The sequence below is a fragment of the Phodopus roborovskii genome, unplaced genomic scaffold (genome assembly GCF_943737965.1).
Source record: "Phodopus roborovskii unplaced genomic scaffold, PHOROB, whole genome shotgun sequence".
Classification (NCBI taxonomy): Eukaryota; Metazoa; Chordata; class Mammalia; order Rodentia; family Cricetidae; genus Phodopus; species Phodopus roborovskii.
In genome coordinates this window covers 1,650,558-1,672,442 of record NW_026125680.1, presented here as the reverse complement: position 1 = coordinate 1,672,442, position 21,885 = coordinate 1,650,558, and the positions used below count along the sequence as shown (strand labels likewise).

General features: G+C 42.1%; 1 protein-coding gene across 1 annotated transcript in view; it reads left to right on the top strand.

The window, feature by feature from the left end:
- The first annotated feature begins 201 nt into the window (after positions 1 to 201).
- Positions 202 to 21,885, top strand: part of Il13ra1 (interleukin 13 receptor subunit alpha 1) — a 62,600-nt gene continuing 40,916 nt past the window's right edge. The window contains exons 1-3 of the mRNA XM_051178428.1: positions 202 to 667; positions 16,361 to 16,500; positions 20,256 to 20,394. Coding sequence (XP_051034385.1) covers positions 229 to 667; positions 16,361 to 16,500; positions 20,256 to 20,394 — 718 coding nt within the window. The 5' untranslated portion in view covers positions 202 to 228. The remainder of the gene's footprint in view (positions 668 to 16,360; positions 16,501 to 20,255; positions 20,395 to 21,885) is intronic.

The window sequence follows — 21,885 nt, the reverse complement described above, 5'->3', positions numbered from 1 at the left end:
TGGGGGAATGTCCCTTTAACAATCCCATTCAGTGTATTATCAGCTTTCAAATATAGCGTCGTTGAAATAAATAAGGTATTGCTAATCTAGGAGTCAGAGCTTAGGAAACAACGGCTCAGAGACCTAAGGCTGGAAGCCAGGTTTCCAAACTCCCAGGCCAAGGTTCTTTCCCTACATGACCCTGCCCTAGTGTCTAGCAGGGCGCAGCCTTTGGCACCTGGGACAACCATGCATCCTAATAGAAGTGGGAGTGGGGAGAGGCCAGCAGCTGGATCCTTGCCACAAAGCTCCAGAGGAAGTCGCCTTGGGTCCTACTCAGGACTCCCCTGTACCTGTGACAGGTGGTGGCACAGAGGGAGGCCAGGTGTCCTTCGGTGGGATCCAGGAGCAGCGTGCCCCGCCCCGTCCACCGCCCGCGCCCTGGCGCCCCCGCGCGCTCGGGTTACCTGCGGCCGTGGGCGGGGCGGCCCTTCCCGTCTACGCCGGCTCTGGCCTCCAGCGCGCCACGGCCGGGAAGTGGGAGCGAGAAGCAAGGAGGCGGAGACTGTGGCGGCTCCAGCCCGGCCGCGCTCCGAGCCGAGGGGCTGCATGGCGCGGCCAGCGCGGCTGTGTGGGCTGTGGGCACTGCTGCTGTACGTCGCCTTCAGCCCAGGAGCTTTGGCCGCAGGTGAGTGTGGCCCCGGGTTGGTGACAGCCACCCGAGGGGACGTGGTTGGCAGGGACATGGACCGGCGGGCAGGGTGCCTAGGGATTGGGTGGGGGGGGGGCAGATCGTCGCAGCCCGGGTGAGCGCCGAGGTGGTTGCCACTTGGACGCCTCCCGTATTGGGTCTCCTGGATCCTGCTGAATTTGGGGACTTGGGTTCTGGGGATTTCCCAGGCGCGGTGGCTGGGGAGCTGGACTGGCCATCTCACTTCCCTTGTGCACTAGGGAAGAGCCAAGGAGGTTGATGTCTGAAGGAAGGGGACTGAGGGGGGACCTAATTTTGCTGAGAAATGATCTGTACAAGTGGCATTGCCCATGGGGATGAAAGACTGGTGCGGAGGGGGGGCGGGCAACCAAGTTCTGGTGAGCTGGGAACTTCCCAGGCAGGGCTCCTTGCCTGGAGCCTCACAGATGCTCTGTTTGGAAGTGTAGCTTTGGCGGTGGAAGTTAAAGGGAGCCTCTGAAGATAGATCTTATTCCTAGTAGCAAAAAGACAAAAGAGTCAAGACCTCCTCTTGTGTAAAGAAATCCATAGAGAAGGCATGACCGGCATCGGATGCCTCCCACCTTTAATAAACTGTACATGGTGGAGAAAATCTTAAATTTATGGAAAAGTTTTACGTTGTTGGGGAAGTTGCTCCATTGCCCTTGTGAGCAACTTTTAACTAATGAACTGTGCAGAGGTCCTGTGAAAAATTGAAGGTGAATGGTTTCCTCCAGGACCGGACCTGGCAACCATGGAGGTCTGGGCTTTTTAAAATAGGTTTTATTATCACAGCCACACACACAAAAACCAATTTGCTTAATGAATGTTTACCAAGTGTACTGTGCTCTGAAATGAACGCTGAAATGATAATTAGGAAACTCCCATGCTCCTTCGACAAAATATATGTAGTATCTGTGGCAGGCAGTATTGATAGGGGCTGTGGATGTCTCAGTGAGCAATACAGATCAAGTCCCCAGCCACGAAGCTAGTTACATCATTGGCAGAGAGTGTGTGTTTCTGTGTGTTAAGTAAAATGTGGTATATCAGATGCTAATAAAGTACTATGGAGAGAAATAAGACAGGGTAGGAAGTCATAGTTGTAAATGGTACAGAGCAGAAGGACTTTCCTGAAAAACTGGCATTTGAGTGATAGCTGAGGTACCCTTCAGTTTGTCAGACAATAATTGTCCTTTTCCCCCTGAGTTCCTGGAGAGGATACCTAGGGCTTCATGGAAGCTAGGTTAAGTGCTCTAGGTAAGGCTGAGTCACATCTCCAGCCTTTATAATTATTAAAGTGTTGGCCTTGTTTGTTTTATGCTGGACCAGGCCCTGAAGGTTGACTTAGAATCTTAGAGTATACAGAACAATCTTTGTCTGTGAAATCTCTCTACTTCAGTTGAGGACACCAGGTTTCTGTAGGTATATAGGAAAACTGAAGTTCACATGTTTACCTAAGGTCACCATCTCATTAGTGTCTTGATTTTCACAGTGTCATCCCAACACACTCCATCCTACAGGTTCCTTCCCACACACACCTGAAACAACAGCTGGCCCTCTAGACCAAACTATCAGCTCTTGACTTAGTGACTTATCTTTGTCCCAATAGTTTGCTGGTACCTTAGACCATAGAAACTTTTCTCCCTTTTAGAAATAGCAAAAGAATTGCATCTGTGGTCTGGTGTAAAAAGACTCCAAGGGTGAAGTTTTTATGACCCTAACATTGACTGGTTGGGAGATTCAGGGTTAGTCCTTACCCCATCCCCATGTGACAGTTTTCTCATGTATGAAATAAAGAGATTAGGCTGTATATGTTTTAAACAACTGTTTTAATTGTACTTTCTATGTTTAGATGTTGAGAACGCCATACATCTTAAGAGCTTCTCTCGTTTTGATCCTGCTGAATATTTTTTTTTTTTTTAAATTGGGTTACTAGTTTCGTTCAGTCTGTTTAGCACAGCAGCTAAACTATGGCTTTGGATAATAACAGCTAGCTTTTCCATGTCTTCTGTCTGCAGTTTCTAAGAGCTTTACTTCTTTTTTATTTAAGGTGGTATTTTTGAGAAGTCTCTAGTTTATACTATTGGCAGAAGGTGTGTGTTTCTTTGTGCTAAGTAAAACATAGTATGTCCAATACGACTAAAGTACTATGGAGAGAAACAAGGCAGGGTAGGGGCTGACAAGTTTAGTTAATACTTTAGTTCACTCTGTTTAGCTTGGCAACCCGCATTGCGACATGGCTTAATAACAACTATCCGCAGGGTGGTGGTGGCAAAGGCCTTTAATCCCAGCACTCAGGAGGCAGAGGCACTCCGATCTCTGTGAGTTAGAGACCAGCCTGGCCTACAATAGCTAGTTCTAGGACAGCCTCCATAATTACAGAGAAATTCTGTCTCTAAAAAGAAAAAAACAAAAACAAACAAACGAAAAACCCAAAACCTATCCCTGAACTCCAGGCATGCAGAAGAACTAGGTAGGTACTTTCCTCCTAGGGTACCTGTAAAGGACTAGTTGGGATCCATGAAGAATATACACACTAGTCATTATAGAGAGAATAGTAAATTGGAGACTGGCTTGTAGTTTGACACACAATTGGAGTTTTGCTCTGTAGCTCAGGCTAGCCTTGAGTGAACTCCTTAAAATCCTCCTATGTCAGCCTCCTCCTTGTTCATACTGTAGGTGTGTGCCCTCACCCCCAATTTTAAGTGTTTCACTTCTATTTCATTTAACCTTTACAAGCAGCCTAAACTTCAGATGTTATTATTGTGTCCTTTTTGTATACAAGGAAGCTGAGGCTCAATGAGGCTGAGATTCTAACCTAAGTAAAGCAGAGGAGTTAGGCTTCCAACACTAGCAACCCAATTCCAGACGCTATGCCATTAACCACTGTTACTGTGCTCAGTACCTCTTTCTAAAGAAGCAAGAGGGAGCCCTTGCCATGTAGAAGAGCTAGTTAGGTACATCCCAGGATACCCATATAGGAACTAGTTGGGATCAGTGAAAGTATATGTTGACTAGTCATATATTGGAGACCAACTTCATAATGGCTGGACCATGTGGTTCAAAAAATAGGCATTCAGAAGAGAGGAAACTGGAGGCTTCCAATTTCAGAGAATAGGAAAAACTTGAGCTAGACCTTTAGAAAGGGTAGACTTTGAATGGAGAAAGTGTGTAATGGAGGTTAAGCAGGAACAGCGATGAGGAAGTGGTCAGTTAAGAGCCTAGCTTGGTCAGAAGAGAAACTGGCAAAATCAATCTGTGAAAACAAAAACGCTTTATTTGCTCTTAAACATCCTGATTAGGGCACAGTCTTATGGAAAGCAAGCAAGGAGACTTGTCTGAGTAGAGGGAGCTATTGGAGTGCGAAGCTCAGTAGACTGAAAGGTGGCAGATGTGAGTCTCTATTAGAAAGATGCCCAGTATGTATATGCCTCCTATGTAGGAGCATGACATACTGGTGTCTTCTCCCCTTGTTTGGTTTGGGAGAACATCGTAGTGTGTCTGGGGATGATTATGAAATCTGTAGCAAAGAAAAAAATGGCAGGAGTTGATGACTGCATGTGAAGAACAAAGACAGATGACTCACGTATGACTCTTACGATTTCCTTCACTTTTCCCGAAATCTACATGCCTCTGCCAACTCCTGAGATAGAACAAGAGAAAGCAAAAGCAATCATTCAAATGAAACACCTTATAGTAAAATGATTACTGATGGTGACACCTCCCAGTTCACATAGACTGTGGGGATAGACGATAAACAGGCACACTAAAAGAGCTACTTGGGTCGTGTCCTCTTCTACACTCTCCCCATCTAAAGGCAGTGATCATCTCAAACTAAATGTGGAAAGAAGGCAGACACAGTGTGTATTACACATCAGAGCCCACAGGTACACATTTTCACAGAAAACTAATGCTCGTAAGAAACCAGCTAGTTAAGAGTTTTATTAACACTTGCTCTGTGCAGGAACTGTTGTAGCACTTTACGTGTTTTTTTGAGACAAAGTTTTATTACATAGCCCCCGTTGACTTCGTATTAGTTACTTGGTCCAACTTGGCCCTAAATTCTTGGCAGCCTTCTTTTCTCAGCCTTTTGAGTGCTGGGATTGCAGGTGTGACACATTACTTATCTTAACTTGTTTAATACTTATAATCACCCTTTGCAATAGGGGATGATTCTCATTCCTACGTTATAGATAAGCAAGCTGAGGAGGACCAAGGAAGTTAAGTCACTTGTCACATAGTAGTTGCAGAACTGGCATGTAAGTTAGGCTCTGCGACTGGTTTTCTTAATCACTGCACTGTAGTGAAATCAGTCACCCAGAGCCCCTGGAGACTATTCAAGTATAGTCACCGCTTATTTATGTATATGCCTTATAATGTAGATTACAAAATTCACATGTATTAGTATGTGCTTACAATCCAGAGATTATATTTTATCTTTTAGAGAGCATATGCACTTGGCTGTGTTTGGGGTTGAATCCAGGGCCTCTGGAACCCCGGGAATCCGGAAAACAGGCTTTGTGTTAGACTGTGTGCTAATGTCGGTTCTCTGAACATGCTTCAGCTTTGGTGTCCAGTCAGTTAGGTTATGAAATGCATCTTTCCCTGTCATAAAGAGCATGCTTTCTCAGCAGTGTCTTCTTTCAAAAGCTAGGGATTGTACCCAGAGCCTCATATGTGTGAGGTGAATCTTTTTTTTTGTGGGGGGGAGGTAAGGGTTGAGTTTTATTCTTTTTTGAATTTATTATTATGATTATTATTTCTTATTTTACATATCAATCCCAGTTCCCTCTCCCTCCCTCCCATGTCCCCAACTCGCCCCCCCACTTCCATCCCATACCCCTCCCCCCCAATCCACAGGGAGGGTGGTGCCTTCCAGGAGGGATCATCAAAGTCTGTCAGGTCATTTGGGATAGGGACTAGGCCCTCCCTCCTGCCTCTAGGCTAAGGCAGTATCCCTCCATGGGGAATGTGCTCCCAAAGTCCTTTCGTGCCCCAGGGATACATTCTGGTTCCACTGTCAGAGGACCCTTAGACTGCCCAGGCCTTCTAACTGAGACCCATGTTCAGGGGGTCTGAGTTGTTGTTCTAATGCTGGATTCCCAGCTATCAGTCTGGGGGGGCATGAGCTCCCCCTTATTCAGGTCAGCTGTTTCTGTGGGTTTTTCCAGTCTGGTCTTGACCCCTTTGCTCATCACTCCTCCCTCTCTGCATTTGGATTCCAGGAGATCGGCTCAAGGTCTAGCTGTGGGTGTCTGTTTCTGTTTCCATAAGCTACTGAAGGCTCTAGTATGGCATATAAGGTAGCCATCAATCTCATTATACAGGAAGAGCATTTAAAGTAGCCTCTCCACGGTTGCTCAGCTTGTTAGTTGGGGTCATCATTGTAGGTGTCCGGACATTTCTCTAGAGTCAGTTTTTTCTTCAAACCTATAATGGCTCCCTCTATTATCTTCTATCACTGTATTTCCAACCGATTTATTTATTTACTTTTTAAATTTGAGACAGCATCTTGCTTAGTTTCCCAGGCTAGCCGGAAATTTGCCATGTAACCCAGTCTGGCCTCTGACATTCAGTCCTCCTGCCTCAGTCTCCTGAGTAGGTAAGATTGGAGGCATGTGCCACCATGCCCAAATTTGAATGCCTTTATTATGAAAAGGCATTTATTTGGATGGCAGTGCCTGTTCATTATAGAATATAGAACCCAGTGTTTTGTACGTGCTAGACCCCTAGTTCTAGTTGCTGAGTTGGTCAGGTGTTTTGTTTTTTTTTTTTTTGTTTTTTGGTTTTTTTTTTTTTTTTTTTTTTTTGCATCACTTGAGAGAGATAATGTCACGGTTTCTTCCTCTTTTCATTGTGTTAATGTGGTATATTACATCCATGTTGAGTCATCCTTCCAGGAATAAATCCCACTCGGTCATGGTGCACAACCCTTTTGCTATGTTCCCAAAGTCACTGCGTCAGCATTTTATTGATTATTACTTGTCTGTTAGGATTTAGGAACAGGTATTGAAGGCCTCATAGAACAAATCAGGAAGTATTCTTTCTGCTTAAGGGCTTTGAAAATGTTTGGAAATGTACCGTATTGGCTTTTTAAATACTTGATACAATTTTCTCACAAAGCCATCAAAATTTTTTTTTGTTTGTTTGTTTGGTTAGTTTTGTTTTTTTGGTTTTTTCCTTTTTTTCTTTTTTTTGGTTTTTGTTTTCTTTTTTTTTTTTTTGGTCAGGAGATAAATTTGATTACTGATTCACTATCCTTATTGCTTATAGCTATATTCAGATTATATATTTCTTTATGGTTTAGCTTCAGTAATTTTGTGTTTCCAGGAATTTGTGCATTTCATCTAAAGCATCAAATTTGTTAGTATTAAGTTGTTCATACTTCTTATAATCTTTTTTATGTCTTGCAATCAGTAATAATATACCCATTTCATTTTTAATCTACATACAGATTTAGAAATTGTTACCCTTAAAAAGCCCTTTGTTTTTTATTGATACTTCTTTACTTTTCTGCTTCTTATTTCATTTGCTTCTATACTAATCTTCTTCATGGTCTTCTTGATTTTTCTAACTTTGGATCTGTCCTGTTCTTTTTATAGTCCTGCAAGTTGAAAAGTTTGGTTGTATTTGGATGTTTGTAATCCCATCTTTCATAAATTTGGGGTGTTTTCAGTTATGACTTCCTCGTTTGTTTGAGTTTGGTTTTCAGACAGGGTGTTGTGCAGCTCAGGTTGTTTTCAAGCTTGTTATGTAACGTGGCTGAGGAACTTGAACTGCGGAACATAGCTGAAGATCCTTGAACTCCTAATCTAACTGTTTCTACTTCCCAGGTGCTGGGATTACAGCCTGGTGCCCTCCTTGTCTCTCCTCTTTCCCTTCCCCTTCCCCCCCACATTTACTCAGCTTTAGAGAGTTGGTCCTCAAGTACTGCCCATTTGTTTTTGTGGGTCTCTAACTTGCCCATAGCTTACTAAATAGGCTAGATTGGCTGGCTAGTGAGCCCCAGGGATCTGCTTATCTCCACTTCGTTGGTGCCAGGATTACAATCGTGTTTGCCCTGCCATCTGAGCCATTTCCCTAGCCCTTCATCATTTCTTAAATTTCTTTTTCTTCTCTTTTCTGTCCTTCTTTAACCCCTCCCCCAGTGCAGCGACTAGTCCAGTGATGGCGTCTCACAGGTTCCTGATGGTCTGTTTATTCGTCTTTAGTCTTAAAAAAAATAAAATACCCTCTAAGTCTTATTAGTGTTGCCTGCAGGAATATGAGCAACCTACCAGAAGTCATACCACTAAAGAAAAATAGCTCTCCCTCCACTAGCAGCCACAAATGGCCAAGGGTGGAGCCCCAGGAGCCCCTCCACCACCTATGTTGCAAATATTGACTGGCTTGGTATTGTGCAGGTAACTTCTGTGTGCAGCCCCAGGGACAAACCTGACGGTGGTTTCTAGGAATCAGTGGTCTGGGCTCTCTAATGGAGAAGCCAAAGTATCCCTGAAGCTGTTTATTATAGAGAGTTGAATAGGAAGGTGGATTTATTGAATACAGTTGAAGAAGGAGGCAGAGATTAAACAAGAAGGTGAGGTTATTATATATAGATAACCAAGGAGGCAATACTTACATTGTACAACTGGAGGAAGGAGACAGGTTTAGCTGATCTCAGTTGGATCAGTCTCTGTAGGGGAGCAGTCTTCAGGCTGTAAATATCTGGCGGGAGAAAGCTATGGTGAACATTTCTGCACACTGTCACCATCTACACATGGACAAGAAAGGAAGGCTTTGCCATTTCTCTCTGGGTCTGAGATTAGGGTCCTTGACATAACTGTACCCATGCCAACAACACACATTCCACTCAGGATGTTACATACTCATGGCTTTCTCTGCTCCCTGCTGGTAACCATAGCTACAGTAAGTTCATGAGGGTAATGCCTGTGTTATGTCTAGACATGTTTCGCAGCTCTCCTCCCCATCCTCCATCTTTTACATTCTTTCCATCCCCTTGCTCCTTATTCCCTGAGACTTGACAGGGTTGATACAGATGTCTCATTTAGGGATTAACAGTCATTCTAAGCACTTAGACCAGTTATGAGTTTTGTGTGTTGACTGTGGAGTGCTGCAAAAAGAAGCATCTATGAAAAAGATTGAGAGTAGGACTAATATATAGGTATAAACATGAATATTTAGAAGGCAGTTCTATAAGCAAAACAACAGGAGTACATTATTCTGAGGGCATATGACTTCCTAGCTGTGAGCTTTTGACCAGTTTTATTGTATTGGATATAAATTCCATCCCATGGAGCAGGCCTCAAATCCCATGAGAGAAGAGTTGGTTTCCCCAATAATGGTAATGCTATTATTGCACCAGTGGGAGCATTTTATCTGACAGGGCGGTACTACAGCATGCATAGTTCAGTGCTGTGTTAAGTTAGTTAATGAATTTTCTCCCCAAGAAGCCTTCACAACACCTTTCAGCTCTTTGAAAGCTGGCCATCATCACAGAGGAAGTATCTAAATCAGTTGCTGATTTCTCTATGTGCTGTAACCGAAATATGTTGTGTCTTACAGTGGACAAGGAAAAGCAATGGTGATATCCTGAGTTATTTGGTGGTTGGGGTCTCCGAGGCTTCCTTGACCAATACCTCACAGGGAGGTACCCCATAAATGGCACTGAGATTTCATTTCATAATTCATGTCTTCTGGGGCTGAGCACCATCCAGGGTACCTCTGTTCAGACTCCTTTTATACTGTTATCATTACATTTATGTGGTGGCAAGCATGCCATCCAGCAAGTGTGGGAGGTCAAAGGAAAACTTGCAAGAGTCAGTTCTCTCCTTCCACAGCGTGGGTTCTGGAACTTAAACTTAAGTTGCCAGGCTTGACAGCAAGTACCTTAACCTGGTGAGCCATCATGCTATCCCTCTTCCTTTAAAACACACCACACACACACACACACACACACACACACACACACACACACACACACACACACACGAACATCCTGAGTTTTGTTCATTCTTCCCTCTCCACTCACATGCCTGCCTAAGCCTTTTACCCCCACTATTCCCCTGTCCAAGTTCCTTTCATATCCAAATATTTTCTGCAATCTCCTCCCACCTTAAGAACTCTTCTTTCCTTTCTGGATTCCTGTTCTCTGTAGACACTCCAAATCAAATACACAGATCTACAAGTTCTAAGCTAAGATCCATATTTCTTTAGCCTTATCTTTCTCTTAGTCAGACTCAGTAATTGTGATTGAGTTATATTCGAGTTTGCTGATTATTCCATTTGCTAGATCCAATCTATTTTTAAATACCTCATTTCAGTTGTTTACTTGTGCTTTGTGTTTTGGTTTTTGGACATGAGCTCTCACTCATGTAGCTCTGACTGCACTAGAATCCACTCTGTAACCCAGGCTTCCTCAAATTCCTCATGATTATATTGCCTCTGCCTTCTGCACAACAGGATTTAGGGTGAGAACCAGCATGTCTGGCTGCTGTTTCACTTTACATCACTAGAATTTGGTTTTAGTTTCTTTTTTAGGTTGTTGCTGTTTCTATTTTGTTTATCTGCTTTTATATATGTTTATAGTTCATTAAGCATCTTTAAGACATTTTATAATCTTTGCCTATCATACTTACCCTTTTCAGGAACAGTTTATCTTGATTGTTTTTTCTCTGACTGGCTCATAGTCGCTGGGATGTTGCTTAGTGATAGAGCACTTGCCTAGCATACAAGACTCTGGGTTCTGTCCTCAGCACTGCCAAGACCAAAAAAAAAAAAAAAAAAAAAAAAAGAAATACCAAAAGGAATACCCATACTTTACAGTTTCTTTTTATGAATTGTGGTTAGCTTTCATTTAAAAGATGAAGTATTTGAATAAAGTAATGTAGTAATTTCAGAAGGATTATTTCCTGGCTACGGGATTTTTCTGTCTGCCCACATTTTATTAGTTCTTTGAGAATTTCATATAATGAGTTTTGATCATATTCACTACTCCCCCCAACTCCTTCAGGATCCATACCTCCTTCCCTAACCATCTAACTTTGTGTCTTTTTTTTCACCCATCAAGTCCAATTTCTGCTGCCCATGTGTTCATGGATTTGTGGACTTCCACTGGGATGTGATCAACAAACATACCAAGGCAACACTCTTAAAGACAACTGACTATTCCCTGTGCCAGAAATTATCATCAACCGACAAAAGCTCCCCAGCTCGGGGTGGGACTTCATGTCCACCTACATTCTTCATGCTTTGTTTTGGTCTAGTTTGAGCTTGCATGGGGCTTGGGCATGTTGTCCAACCACTTCGACTTCATATGTGCAGCTGCCTTTTTTCTTGTGTCCTGTCCCGAGAACACTCTTTCCTTGTATTCGCTCAGGGATTTCTGTTTTGTTCATCTGTGTCTGTTTATTTTTATTTTTGAGACTGTCTCTAACTCGAGGTTTTCTTAGGTCTTTTTGGAAGCTTTCTCTTTAATAGTCCTCATGTATGCAAGTATTTTTAAATGTCCTGAGTCTTTCATGTGTAGCTTCCACAAAGGGGTAAAAAAGGGGGGAAGGAAAATGAGGAAGAAAAGAAGGGTGCCAGTAATTTAAATTTCCTGAAAGCCACTTCTGCAAGAAGAGGAAGGACTCACAATGAGAGAATCAATGCAACAACTTGGCCACAGCCTTTGTGTCTTTGCCTCTTTCATCCAAAGAAGCAGCCGGTGAACTGAATACAGGTCCTGGGTATTTGGAGGGCAGGGTTCTCTTTGCCTACTCTGACAAGCTTTATGTCAGCTGCCCCAGGAATACATTCACGCTTGCATGCCCAGGGGCAGCTTTCAGTAACCATTGTGTGAAAAGTAAAAAGTGATCAAAACTGAATTGAAATGAACTGTAGCTTTTCTGGTCCATTTCTTTATCTGGGAATTGCAAAAGCTTTCAGCTTCCTCTAGGTTCTCTTAAAGAGTCATACCAATCAGATTCTTTTCCTTTTCCTCTCCTTCCTTCCCTCCATACTCCCCCTTCCCACTCCTTTCTTCCTTTCAGAAAAAGATTCACTCCATAATGCCATACCTCAGCTTCTCAAGTGCTTATATTTGACATCATGGCTGGTTAGGCTATGTCTTCATGTTGCCTGGGATCTGCCATTCAGCATGTTGGGAACATGCCGTGTGCGTGTGTGTCTCTGTGTGTGTGTCTGTGTGTGTGTGTGTGTCTGTGTCTCTGTGTAACATATGTGTTAGACAGGATCTAGCTCTTAGTGCAGGCTGGCCTCATTATGTAACCCAGGCTGGCCTTAAAACCATGGCAGTTTTCTTTATTTTTTTATTTTTTACTTCCACAATTTATTGATTGATTGATTTATCTATCTTTTTATTTTGTTTCTTATTAATTTCATATACCAACACAGTTGCCTCTCCCTCTCTTCCTCCTGCTCCCCCCACTTTCCCCCAATCCTCTATCCACTCCTCAGAGAGGGTAAAGCCTCTCATGCAAAGTCTGGCACATTAAATTGAGGGAGAACCAAGGCCCTCCCCAGTGCATCAAGGCTGAGCAAGGCATCTTACTGTAGGGAATGGGCTCCACAAAGCCAGTTCATGCACCAGGGATAAATCCTGGTCCCACTTCCAGGGGTCTCATGAACAGACCAAGTGATACAACTGTCATTCACTTTCAGAGGGCTGAGTTAGATCCCATGCTGGCTCCCCAGCTGTCAGTCCAGAATCCATAAGCTCCCAGTAGCTCAGGTAACTGTCTCTGTGGCTTTCTCCATCATGCTCTTTACCCGTTGCTCATACAATCTCTCCATCTCTCCTCCCTCTCTTGGGCTGGACTCCCATAGCTTGGCCCTGTGCTTAACTGTGGTTCTCTGCATCTGCTTTCATCAGTTACTGGATGAAGATTCTATGATAGGTTAGTCACCAATCTGATTACAGGAGGCCAGTTCAGGCACCCTCTCCATTATTGTTGCTAGGAGTCTTAGCTGGGGTCATCCTTGTGGATTCCTGGGAATTTCTCTAGCCCCAGGTTTCTCCCTAACCCCACAATGGCTCCTTCTATCGAGATATATCTTTGATCATTTTCCCTCTTTGCCCTCCCCCAACTGGACCATCATGGCAATTTTCTTGCCTTAGCTGAGTGCTGGGATTATATAGTTCACCAAATTCAGTACAGTTTTTTTTCTATCTAGGTGGGATGTTTCCTATATTGCACCACCCCACCCAGCCAGCATCCAGGTATAGTTTTTAAAGTATAGGAAGTAGGAAAATTTTAACAGTTAGGAAGCAGCCACTAGGGAAAAAAGGAAAAAACAAAACAAAACAAAACAAATGCAAGAGGAAAAATGCTGAGCCCCACGCAGTTTACAATGCAAAGCGGTTAGATCTGGCTACATAGCATTTACAAACAGATGGGAAAATTGAATCTTATGTGGGAGTTCAGAACTAGGGAAGAATTTGATTGATTGAGTTGGAGAGGGCAAAGAGGGAACATGATGAAATATTTCAAGTATAAATAAGAGGCTAAGGTGGAAGGGTTGGTGTGAGTTTTAGGTCAGCCTGGGCTATATAATGAGTTCAGGCACCTGAGTTGGGGCGAGACACTATCTCAAAAAACAAACAGAAAACCCAGCAAGACAGGGTGGGATTTAAATGTCTTAAATTATCTTAAATGTAAGAATCCAACAGAAGGAACAATAATTAATAATTTTGTTGTTTTTATTATCAGAGCTCTAACTTTCCTGTGGGAGGTAACTGAATAGCTAGAGTGTCAGGAACTAAGTTAGGAACCCATGATTTCTGCTAATCTTTTTCCTAGAAACTTCAGAATAAGGGAGATAGTCCTAAAATAGATAGTCCTAAAATCCTAAGTGATGGAACTTAAAGTGCAGCTCGGACAGAGTTCAAATTCACCAGCAATCCTTGCGAGTGCTGTAATTCCATCTATAATCTGCCATAGCCAGCTACCAGCTTAGTTTAAGACATTGGGCTAGGAATTCCCCATTCCTAAAGGACTTGGCATTCTCAGGCTACACCCTTCCCAAACTGGGCCATGGGAAAAGCTTATCAGTAGCTGTGTCAGGAGACTGAGGGCATATTAATATTAAAGGGCTTTTATAGGCTGCTGCCCAATTAATGGCTATGTATTAAATAGACTGTTAGGAAACCCTCAACTACAGAATGCCCATGGCACAGATGTTTGGGACTGATGGAGTTTTGCGATAGCATGATAACACACTATATAGTGCTTAAACCATTTTAATAACATCAGTTATTATTATTTACAGTGCTAAATTAGAATCTAGAGCCTTGCAAGTTATATTCAAGTGTTCTACCACAGAGCTATACCCTTAGCTCCTAGAGGGTTATTTTTGCTTTTGTTTGTGATTTTTGTTGTTGTTGGCCTTAGTCCTGTTTTTGACATGGAGGTCTCTATATACGGTGCAAGCTAATGTCAAGTCAAGATCCTTCTGCCTCCACCTCCCCAGCACTAGGATTGCATCTAGGTCTACCATGCCTGCCTGGAATTTTATCTATCTATCTGCCAATTTGTCTGTCTATCTGTCTGTCTATCTATCTGTTGTTTTTTCAAGACAGGGTTTCTCTGTGTAACCCTCACTGTGCTGGAACTCGCTTTGTAGAGCAGGCAGGTCTCGAACTCCCTGAGATCCATTTGCCTCTTCCTCCCAAGTGCTGGGATTAAAGGCCTGTGCCACCACCACCCAGCTTCTGGCTGCATTTTTTTTTTATAAAAAATATGGCTTTAATAAATTTTGTTTTGAAATGTTTTCAGCATTATAAAGAAGGGCAAAAATTCCTCTATACTCCCACTCGACTTTTGGTGTTGGACTTTGATAATCCTGGGCTTCCCAGTTCTCAAGAAAGTTTGAGACACTGTTTCAGTTTATCTATGTTCCCTTCACTCCCCAGCTCCAGCTGCTTAGCTGCAGATCCCAGGGGGAATCAGGGGTGCTAAATCTCTCTCTCTCTCTCTCTGTACTTCTTTGGAAAAGCTATAAAAACAAACAAACAAAGTAACACCAAGGACTAGAACATGTTATGGAGCACAACTGAATAGAGAGCACAATTGCAAACTCATAAAACTGCTGAGTTGAGTACACTGTCTGTATTGGTTGTGTGGAACCCCAATATCTAGGAGCCAGAATCTTGGGCATACTAGTATTTAAGAGTCCATAGTTCTGACATGGTGATGCCTGCTTTTAACTTCAGCAATGGGAGCAGAGGCAAGTGGGTCTCTGTGAGTTCAAACCAGCCTGGTCCACATAGCCATAGCAAGTTCCAGACCAGCCAAGGGTACATAGTGAGTTTCTATCTCAAAAATAAAAGTTCACAGGTTTCTCATTCATGGGCTCTGTATTTGCAGGCCACTTTCCTGTAGATAAGGAAGGAAGGAAGGGAGGGAGGGAGGGAGGGAGGGAGGGAGGGAGGGAGGGAGGGAGGGAGGAAAAATCTAAAAACATTACATCTGTGCTGAGCATATTATAATTCAGTTTTTCTTGTCATTATTTTTTCAAACAAGGCAGTATAACATTGACCTATGTACCATTAAAGTATATGGAAGCATGTACATGGATTATATGCTAGTCCTACAAGGAGCCTTTGCAAATTTTGTTATTCATATGAGATTCTTAAATAGACTTCCCATAGATATTAAGAAAAGAATATGTTATAATAGTAATTATGCTTAATTAAGTATGAGACCTTTGAGCAGGAAATGTAGATCAGAGATAGATACTTCCTACAAGCCCCCATGTTCTATCCCTGGAAAGAAAAAAGAAAAAAGATACGGGTTCTACTGGTACATACCTGTAATTACCGGCTGAGAGGTGTGGGGAGAGATCAACATTGGAAGGGCCAGGTTAGGTCGTCAGTTTGTGGCCAATCTTAGCTGAAACAATCTCAGAAAAGAATATGACTTTGAAGCCACATTATCCACTTTGCAATCCCAGCTTTGTCACGGGTCATGGGGTATGAGGTAAAGTGACTGACTTCCTTGTGCCTCAGTTACTTGTGCTGTTGTTATTCTTTTTAATTTAAAAAAATTAGGTGTATGTGGTTGCTTGCACATGCATGCCAGTGCACATATGTGGGAGTCAGAAGACACCTTCAAGGATATGTTCTCTCCTTCCACCATGTAGACCCTGGGGATTGAACATAAGGTTACCAGGGTTGTGTGCAGGTGACTTTACCCACTGGGTTGCCTTGACAGCCTCCTTCCTTCCTTCCTTCCTTCCTTCCTTCCTTCCTTCCTTCCTTTATTTCCTTTTCTTTTCCTTTCTTCTCCTTCTTCTTCTTTTCTTCTTTATTGTCATGACTTCAGTCTGTAGCTCATGTTAGCCGTGAATTTACTATGCTGGCCTTAAACTCAGGGCAATCTTCTTGCCTCAGGCTCCCAATTTCTGGGGTTGCAAACATGAGCAACCACACCCAACTAGTCACTGCATCTTTAAAATGAAGCCAACAGTAGTCCCTATTTCAAAAGCATCTGTGAAGATTTTCATTACTATGTGTAAAGTGTAACCATGTCTGTCCCAGAAAATGTTGGATGTTGTTAATTGAGCTTGTTATTTGTCTTGGCCTTTAGAATGTAAGATAATGGATGAAATGAACCTTTAAAAATTTTGCCTGGCATTGATAAATCTTTATCATATGTTTGATTCGAACAGAAGTTCAGCCACCTGTGACGAATTTGAGTGTCTCCGTTGAAAACCTCTGCACAATAATATGGACATGGAGTCCTCCTGAGGGAGTCAACCCAAATTGTAGTCTCAGATATCTGAGTCATTTTGATGACAAACAGGATAAGGTAAGTTTGCTAGAACACGTGCCATTGCTGGGGTAAAGTGAACAAACGCTATGATCAAAGCAAAGTATGAGTCTAATTCTGATCTTCAAAGTGGGAATTTTATTTTAGACCATTCCCAGATTTCCACTGAGGAGAACTCTAGAAACAGCTATCAACAAAATTAAACATTTGAAAATATTTGATAATTATTGATGTTTGAATATAATTGATTGTTCTGGTAGAAATCGCTAGATATCTTTATGTATTTAGCACCCAATAAGTAATCAGTTCTGTTACTACTATTCTTATGTTCTTGTCTGTGGGTTTATCTTCTTGTATTTATGTGACTCCTGTTTCATAGCATCTCACCGCTCATGTATACAGATAGGTATGCAAGAACTTTGGGTCTAAAGGTAAATGCCATGGGGAAATAGAAAGCTGAGATGTTAGTAGTGGGTAGGTTTACATTTCCAGGTGCCTGAAGAAAATAATAGAGCAAAAATTTAAATCTTGCCTGTTAGAAGTAGTCAGTTGACTTAAACAATTTTTTTTGATGGCAGGATTGGATAATTAGGTTCTTCATGATACATCTATTCAAGTCTATAATTTCTTTCATTGTGTATGGTGAGTGAGGAGTTTGGGGTCTGAACTTGTCCAGAATATTGAGGAGGCAGTACTGGCTAGACCTTCTGGAATTTACCACTGTGATGCTGTAAATTGAGTGGCAAGAGCAGTGCTCCTCTTCCTGTCCTTTGGATGCAACCGCAGTATTATATATAGGGTTGGTTGTTCCTAGCTCTTACACCTGTTGAAAAGGGGGTAGCTTAGTGCTTCCAAGTTGCTAAATGAGATCAAGTCTTCAGATTGTTAACAGCCTCCACAGAGAGGCTTTTCAAGGTATAAGTGTTCTGTGGCATGGTTTTTTAACAAGAAAAGATTGCTATCACTGGTATCCCTCTACCATTGTTTTATCCACGTCCACTAATTCTCTAATCTGGCAAGTAGAAGGAGCTCTGGCAATGCATTATAGGTTATCTTTCATCACCAAGAGATAGGGAAGTCCCGCTGGGTGAATAAATCAAAGGCCCTTCAGCCCAGGAATGCACAGAGGCATAAGCTGAGGTTGGCTCCCTTTCCTGTTGGGAAAGAACATTTTAGTTTGGAAAGGTGTGATGAAGCCAAGTGGGCGTTCATTGTCAGGGAGATGGAAAAATTCCGGACTACAGCGTTTGGCTTGGATAAATTTTACAGAGTCCCAGAGGGGTGGCTAACACTGTCATTATAGCAGCTACCAGTGTAACGATTCACCGAAGCTGAAACTCACACATACCTCATCAGAATCTGCTGGGAGGAATTTAGTTTCTTGTCTGATAGAGGGAGGCGTGTTTGACTCGGTGGTCATTAATATTTAGGCTTCCTATATTACTCATACCGATTTAATATTACAAACCTTGAAATTGGAAATTTTCTATTTGAAGTAGGGTATCTTGTATCTCAGGCTAGTTTCTGTCTCATTATGTAGCTGAGCCCCTGATTCCTCTGCCTTCACGTCCCAAGTGCTGGGATTATAGGCATGCACCACCATGGAAAGAGACCTGAAAACGATTGTCTTTAAATATTTGTTTTAGTATTCAAATCTATGTTTGGAAGCATTTTTTTTTAATTTAAACACACCAGTATAATGAAGCTCTTTAATGCTCTTGCTGGATCCGTATCTAATATAGTGAGAGAACTTAGAGCCCCCCTACCATGATCCTAATTTCTGATATCTAAAAATTATTTTTAAAATAAAAAAGTTTTTTTTTTTTAATAAAATGTATCGAATGCTGTGACACTGAGGACTGAACCCAGGTACCACACTCTTTTTTTTTCTTCAAGTGTTTTCTTTTATTTATTTATTTATTTTTTAATTTATTTTATATAACCAAGTCCATTTAAATGAAAACAAACATTTATAGACAATATTTGGGAATTTGGGCGTTGTTCTTTCCAAACTACTTCCTGCTGGTAAGGGGCGCTGTCATGGGGGAATTCTAAGAAGATGCAGAAATCCTGGCTGTAGTCTGTAAGGCTGGTTTGTCCAGCTGTTTTGAATGTAGGATCCAGGTACCACACTCTTGACTTAAATACTGTACCACTGAGCCACACTCACAGCCCTAATTTATGATGTTTGCCAATGCATTTTCCCTTGGTGTCTTCAGAGAGTGACTGACTGCACCTCCCAGCTTGTAACTGCTGAAGTCATGAAGCTGGTGAGATTTACACTGGAAGCCTTCCTGCCACCAGGATCACCCTCTCAGGGATGCTCTTGAGCCTCGTGGGCTCAGTCAGAGACCTGGCTTCCTCAGCTTGCATTCATTTCTAAGGGGATAATGCTAAAATGATGAGGCATTCCAGGAAGACTTCTCTCAGCGTTGCAATTTTCATCCTGGTAGGGCGAGCCTATATGGGAAGCCAAATGATAAGGAGATTTCTTGGCAAAGAATCAAGAATTCCTTGTGAAAATGTCCCTAGCTATGAATAGCTGGAGGCCCCACTGAGGATAACCATAATTTTGCTAGATTCTCCATGTCCATGTTATTAAGTCACTACGTTCTTTCTCTGAGCCAGGATTTTACTTGAAGAGATCCATTTGGTTTCTGATTCCCCGGTCTTTCACAGCACTCTCTTAATTGTGCTTAAGAGCTATTCTGCCTCTTTATGCATATCTTTGCTCTGGTATATTCATCATTGGTTTGTTGGCAACTTCCTGAGAGCACCCTCATGTCCTTGACTGGAGTTTCCGTCATATCCTGACAGCAGCAGGCACGCAAAATGCCACACTAGCGCTTGAGGTGGTAGATTAGGGGACGTGACCATTTCCCCACTCTTCATGGCTACCAGGAAATTATGAAAGGAAATACTATGGGAAGCTTGAGTCAGAAAATATTGCAAAACAGGAAGTGCTGTCTTTGGAATGCTGATTAAAGTTAGCTTCATTCTTAATTATTCCTCTCGCCTCTGAAAATGTTCATTTCCTAGAGAGCCCTTTAATAATATTGTTCTAAGTCATAATAATTAGATTTCTGATTTAGTCTTAGATTTTTGCAGTGTCTGTGGTCCCACATAGCTTATTTATCCTTATCTGTGTTCAGTCGAAGCATGTAAGTGCATATAGCAATACTCTAAACTTGCTCAGATTCCACAGAAAAAGTGTTTAATAGAAAGTGTCTTTTTGGCCCTCAGTCCCCAGAGATCACCACATTGACTAGAGTTTGGATGTAGCAGTTTTTAACATTAATCTTGATGGAATTTTGATACTTGCTTCCTTTCAGTTTGCTTGTAGAGAGTTGATGCTAGCTGGCATGGTAGACTTCTAAGTGAATTTTATGATAATTACATATGTAAACGTGGGGACCTGTCTTTATCTACACTAGAGTTTTTCAGTGGCAGGTGGTAATACTAGTACCTGATGCAGGTTTATTATTTATTGGAGGAGAAGGGTGGGCTAACTTGTTTGTTATAGGATGTGAGGTACCATTCCTGGCCTCTGTCTATTAAATGTCAGTACTGTCTTGCTTCTCTGCTTCAAAGTTATAACAACTGAAACCAGAACAGAGCCACCACTGAATGTCTACAGGCATGGCAGAAGGGCAGAATAACTCCTCCATAATCACTTCCCACACCATTTAAGAACTTACCGTTTTTCTTATACACTTTACTCTGCTAAGACTTTGTTATGCGTCTTTTTACGTGTTTACTGGAGAAGTTACTTTTTTAAAACTTTCTAATCTTAGGTAATCGCTCCAGAAACCCGTCGTTCAAAGGAAGTACCTCTAAATGAAGAAGTCTGTCTGCAAGTGGCATCCCAGTGTAGTGCCAATGAAAGCGAGAAACCCAGTGTTTTGAGGAGAAAGTGCATCTCACCCCCTAAAGGTAACAGAGAAGAATGTTCTTCAATTGCTCAGTGTGCTCACAGTCTTTGGTGATGGGTTCATTTCAGTCTCAAAGTTTTTCTGGGTCAAAGAAGTGTCAGGCCCTGTACTAGATGCTGATAAATTTGAGTATGTCACTGCTTCGAGGAGCTCAGTTTTAATAATGTCTACACAGTTAGAATGTTTTTTTTTTTTAAATTGGAAAAAAATGAGCACACACACTCACACACACTACCTCTCCCCTCCCTTCCTCCTTAAGATGTGCTTTACAAACTCATCTGAAGCAAGTAAGGCATGCATTGTTATCCTAGTGTGTTTCACAGTGGAGAAGACTTGCTCTAGGTCTTCGGGTTCAGCGTTTTCAGGGAACCTATAGTACTGTCTTCTTCATGGCATATGGAAATTTGTTTGCTATGCAATATATATATATATGGGAAAGTGCTAAAGTAGAGTAAGTATGCTGACCTAGCTTCAGTACATGACTAGTCAAAGGAAAAGCTCTTGGGTGGTGAGGGTCATTGTCCCCTAGTCACACTTCACCCATAATCCTTCTGCCTCTTATAGTATGTACAGGAGGAGCCTACATTAATTAAAAGAAAGGCTACCAGATGCCAGCTACTGATGTCTAAATCCCAGCTCTGCCAGTTACTAATTGTGTGACCTTGGTTAGTTTATTGCCCCCATGTATAGTCCTCACGTAAAAGATGGAACAAGTACCACATATAATCATTGAGATGATTACAATTAATACTTTGTACATTTTGCGTTTTCATTTTATCCTGGTCCGTTGTTAGGAATAGGGCTAGGCCTCATCTCCAACTTCTAAACCTTAGTACTGCATGGCTTGTTGTTTAAGAGCTCTTTGATTTGCATTGATCAAAAACATATGAGGCACTGTTTTTAAAGGTATAAAATTTAGAACTGCCAGGTTATTGAGATCACAATTTAAACCAGCTTGGCCATGCTAGGCAGTGGTGGCCCATGCCTTTAATACCAGCACTTGGGAGGCAGAGACAGATAGATCTCTGAGTTCTAGGACAGCCTAGTCTACAGACTGAGTTCCAGGACAGCCAGGGCTGCACAGAGAAACCCTGTCTCAGAAAACAAAAACAAAACCAGCTTGGCCTACTATATTAGGAGTTTAATAATTTGAAAAGCAATTATTTTGTGACACAGAATGGTTCATGATGGCTCATCAAGGAGCACGAGGGATAAAGACATTTTAAACATAGGCATTGACTTAAAGTAGAGACATGATAAGTGAAATCTCTTTATCAAGAGAGAAGTCACATCAGGGTAATTTCAGGCCAGGTGTGGTGACATGTGCCTGTTGTCTCATTACTTGTGAGGCTGAGACAGGAAGAGCTGTTTGGAACCAGGAGATTGAGCAAGTTTCTTAAAAAACCAGCCAGAGTAACAAAGAATAACAAAAGATAAAAACAGCCATCTTGCTGATACACATCTGTAATCCATGTACTCAGGGGATGGGGCA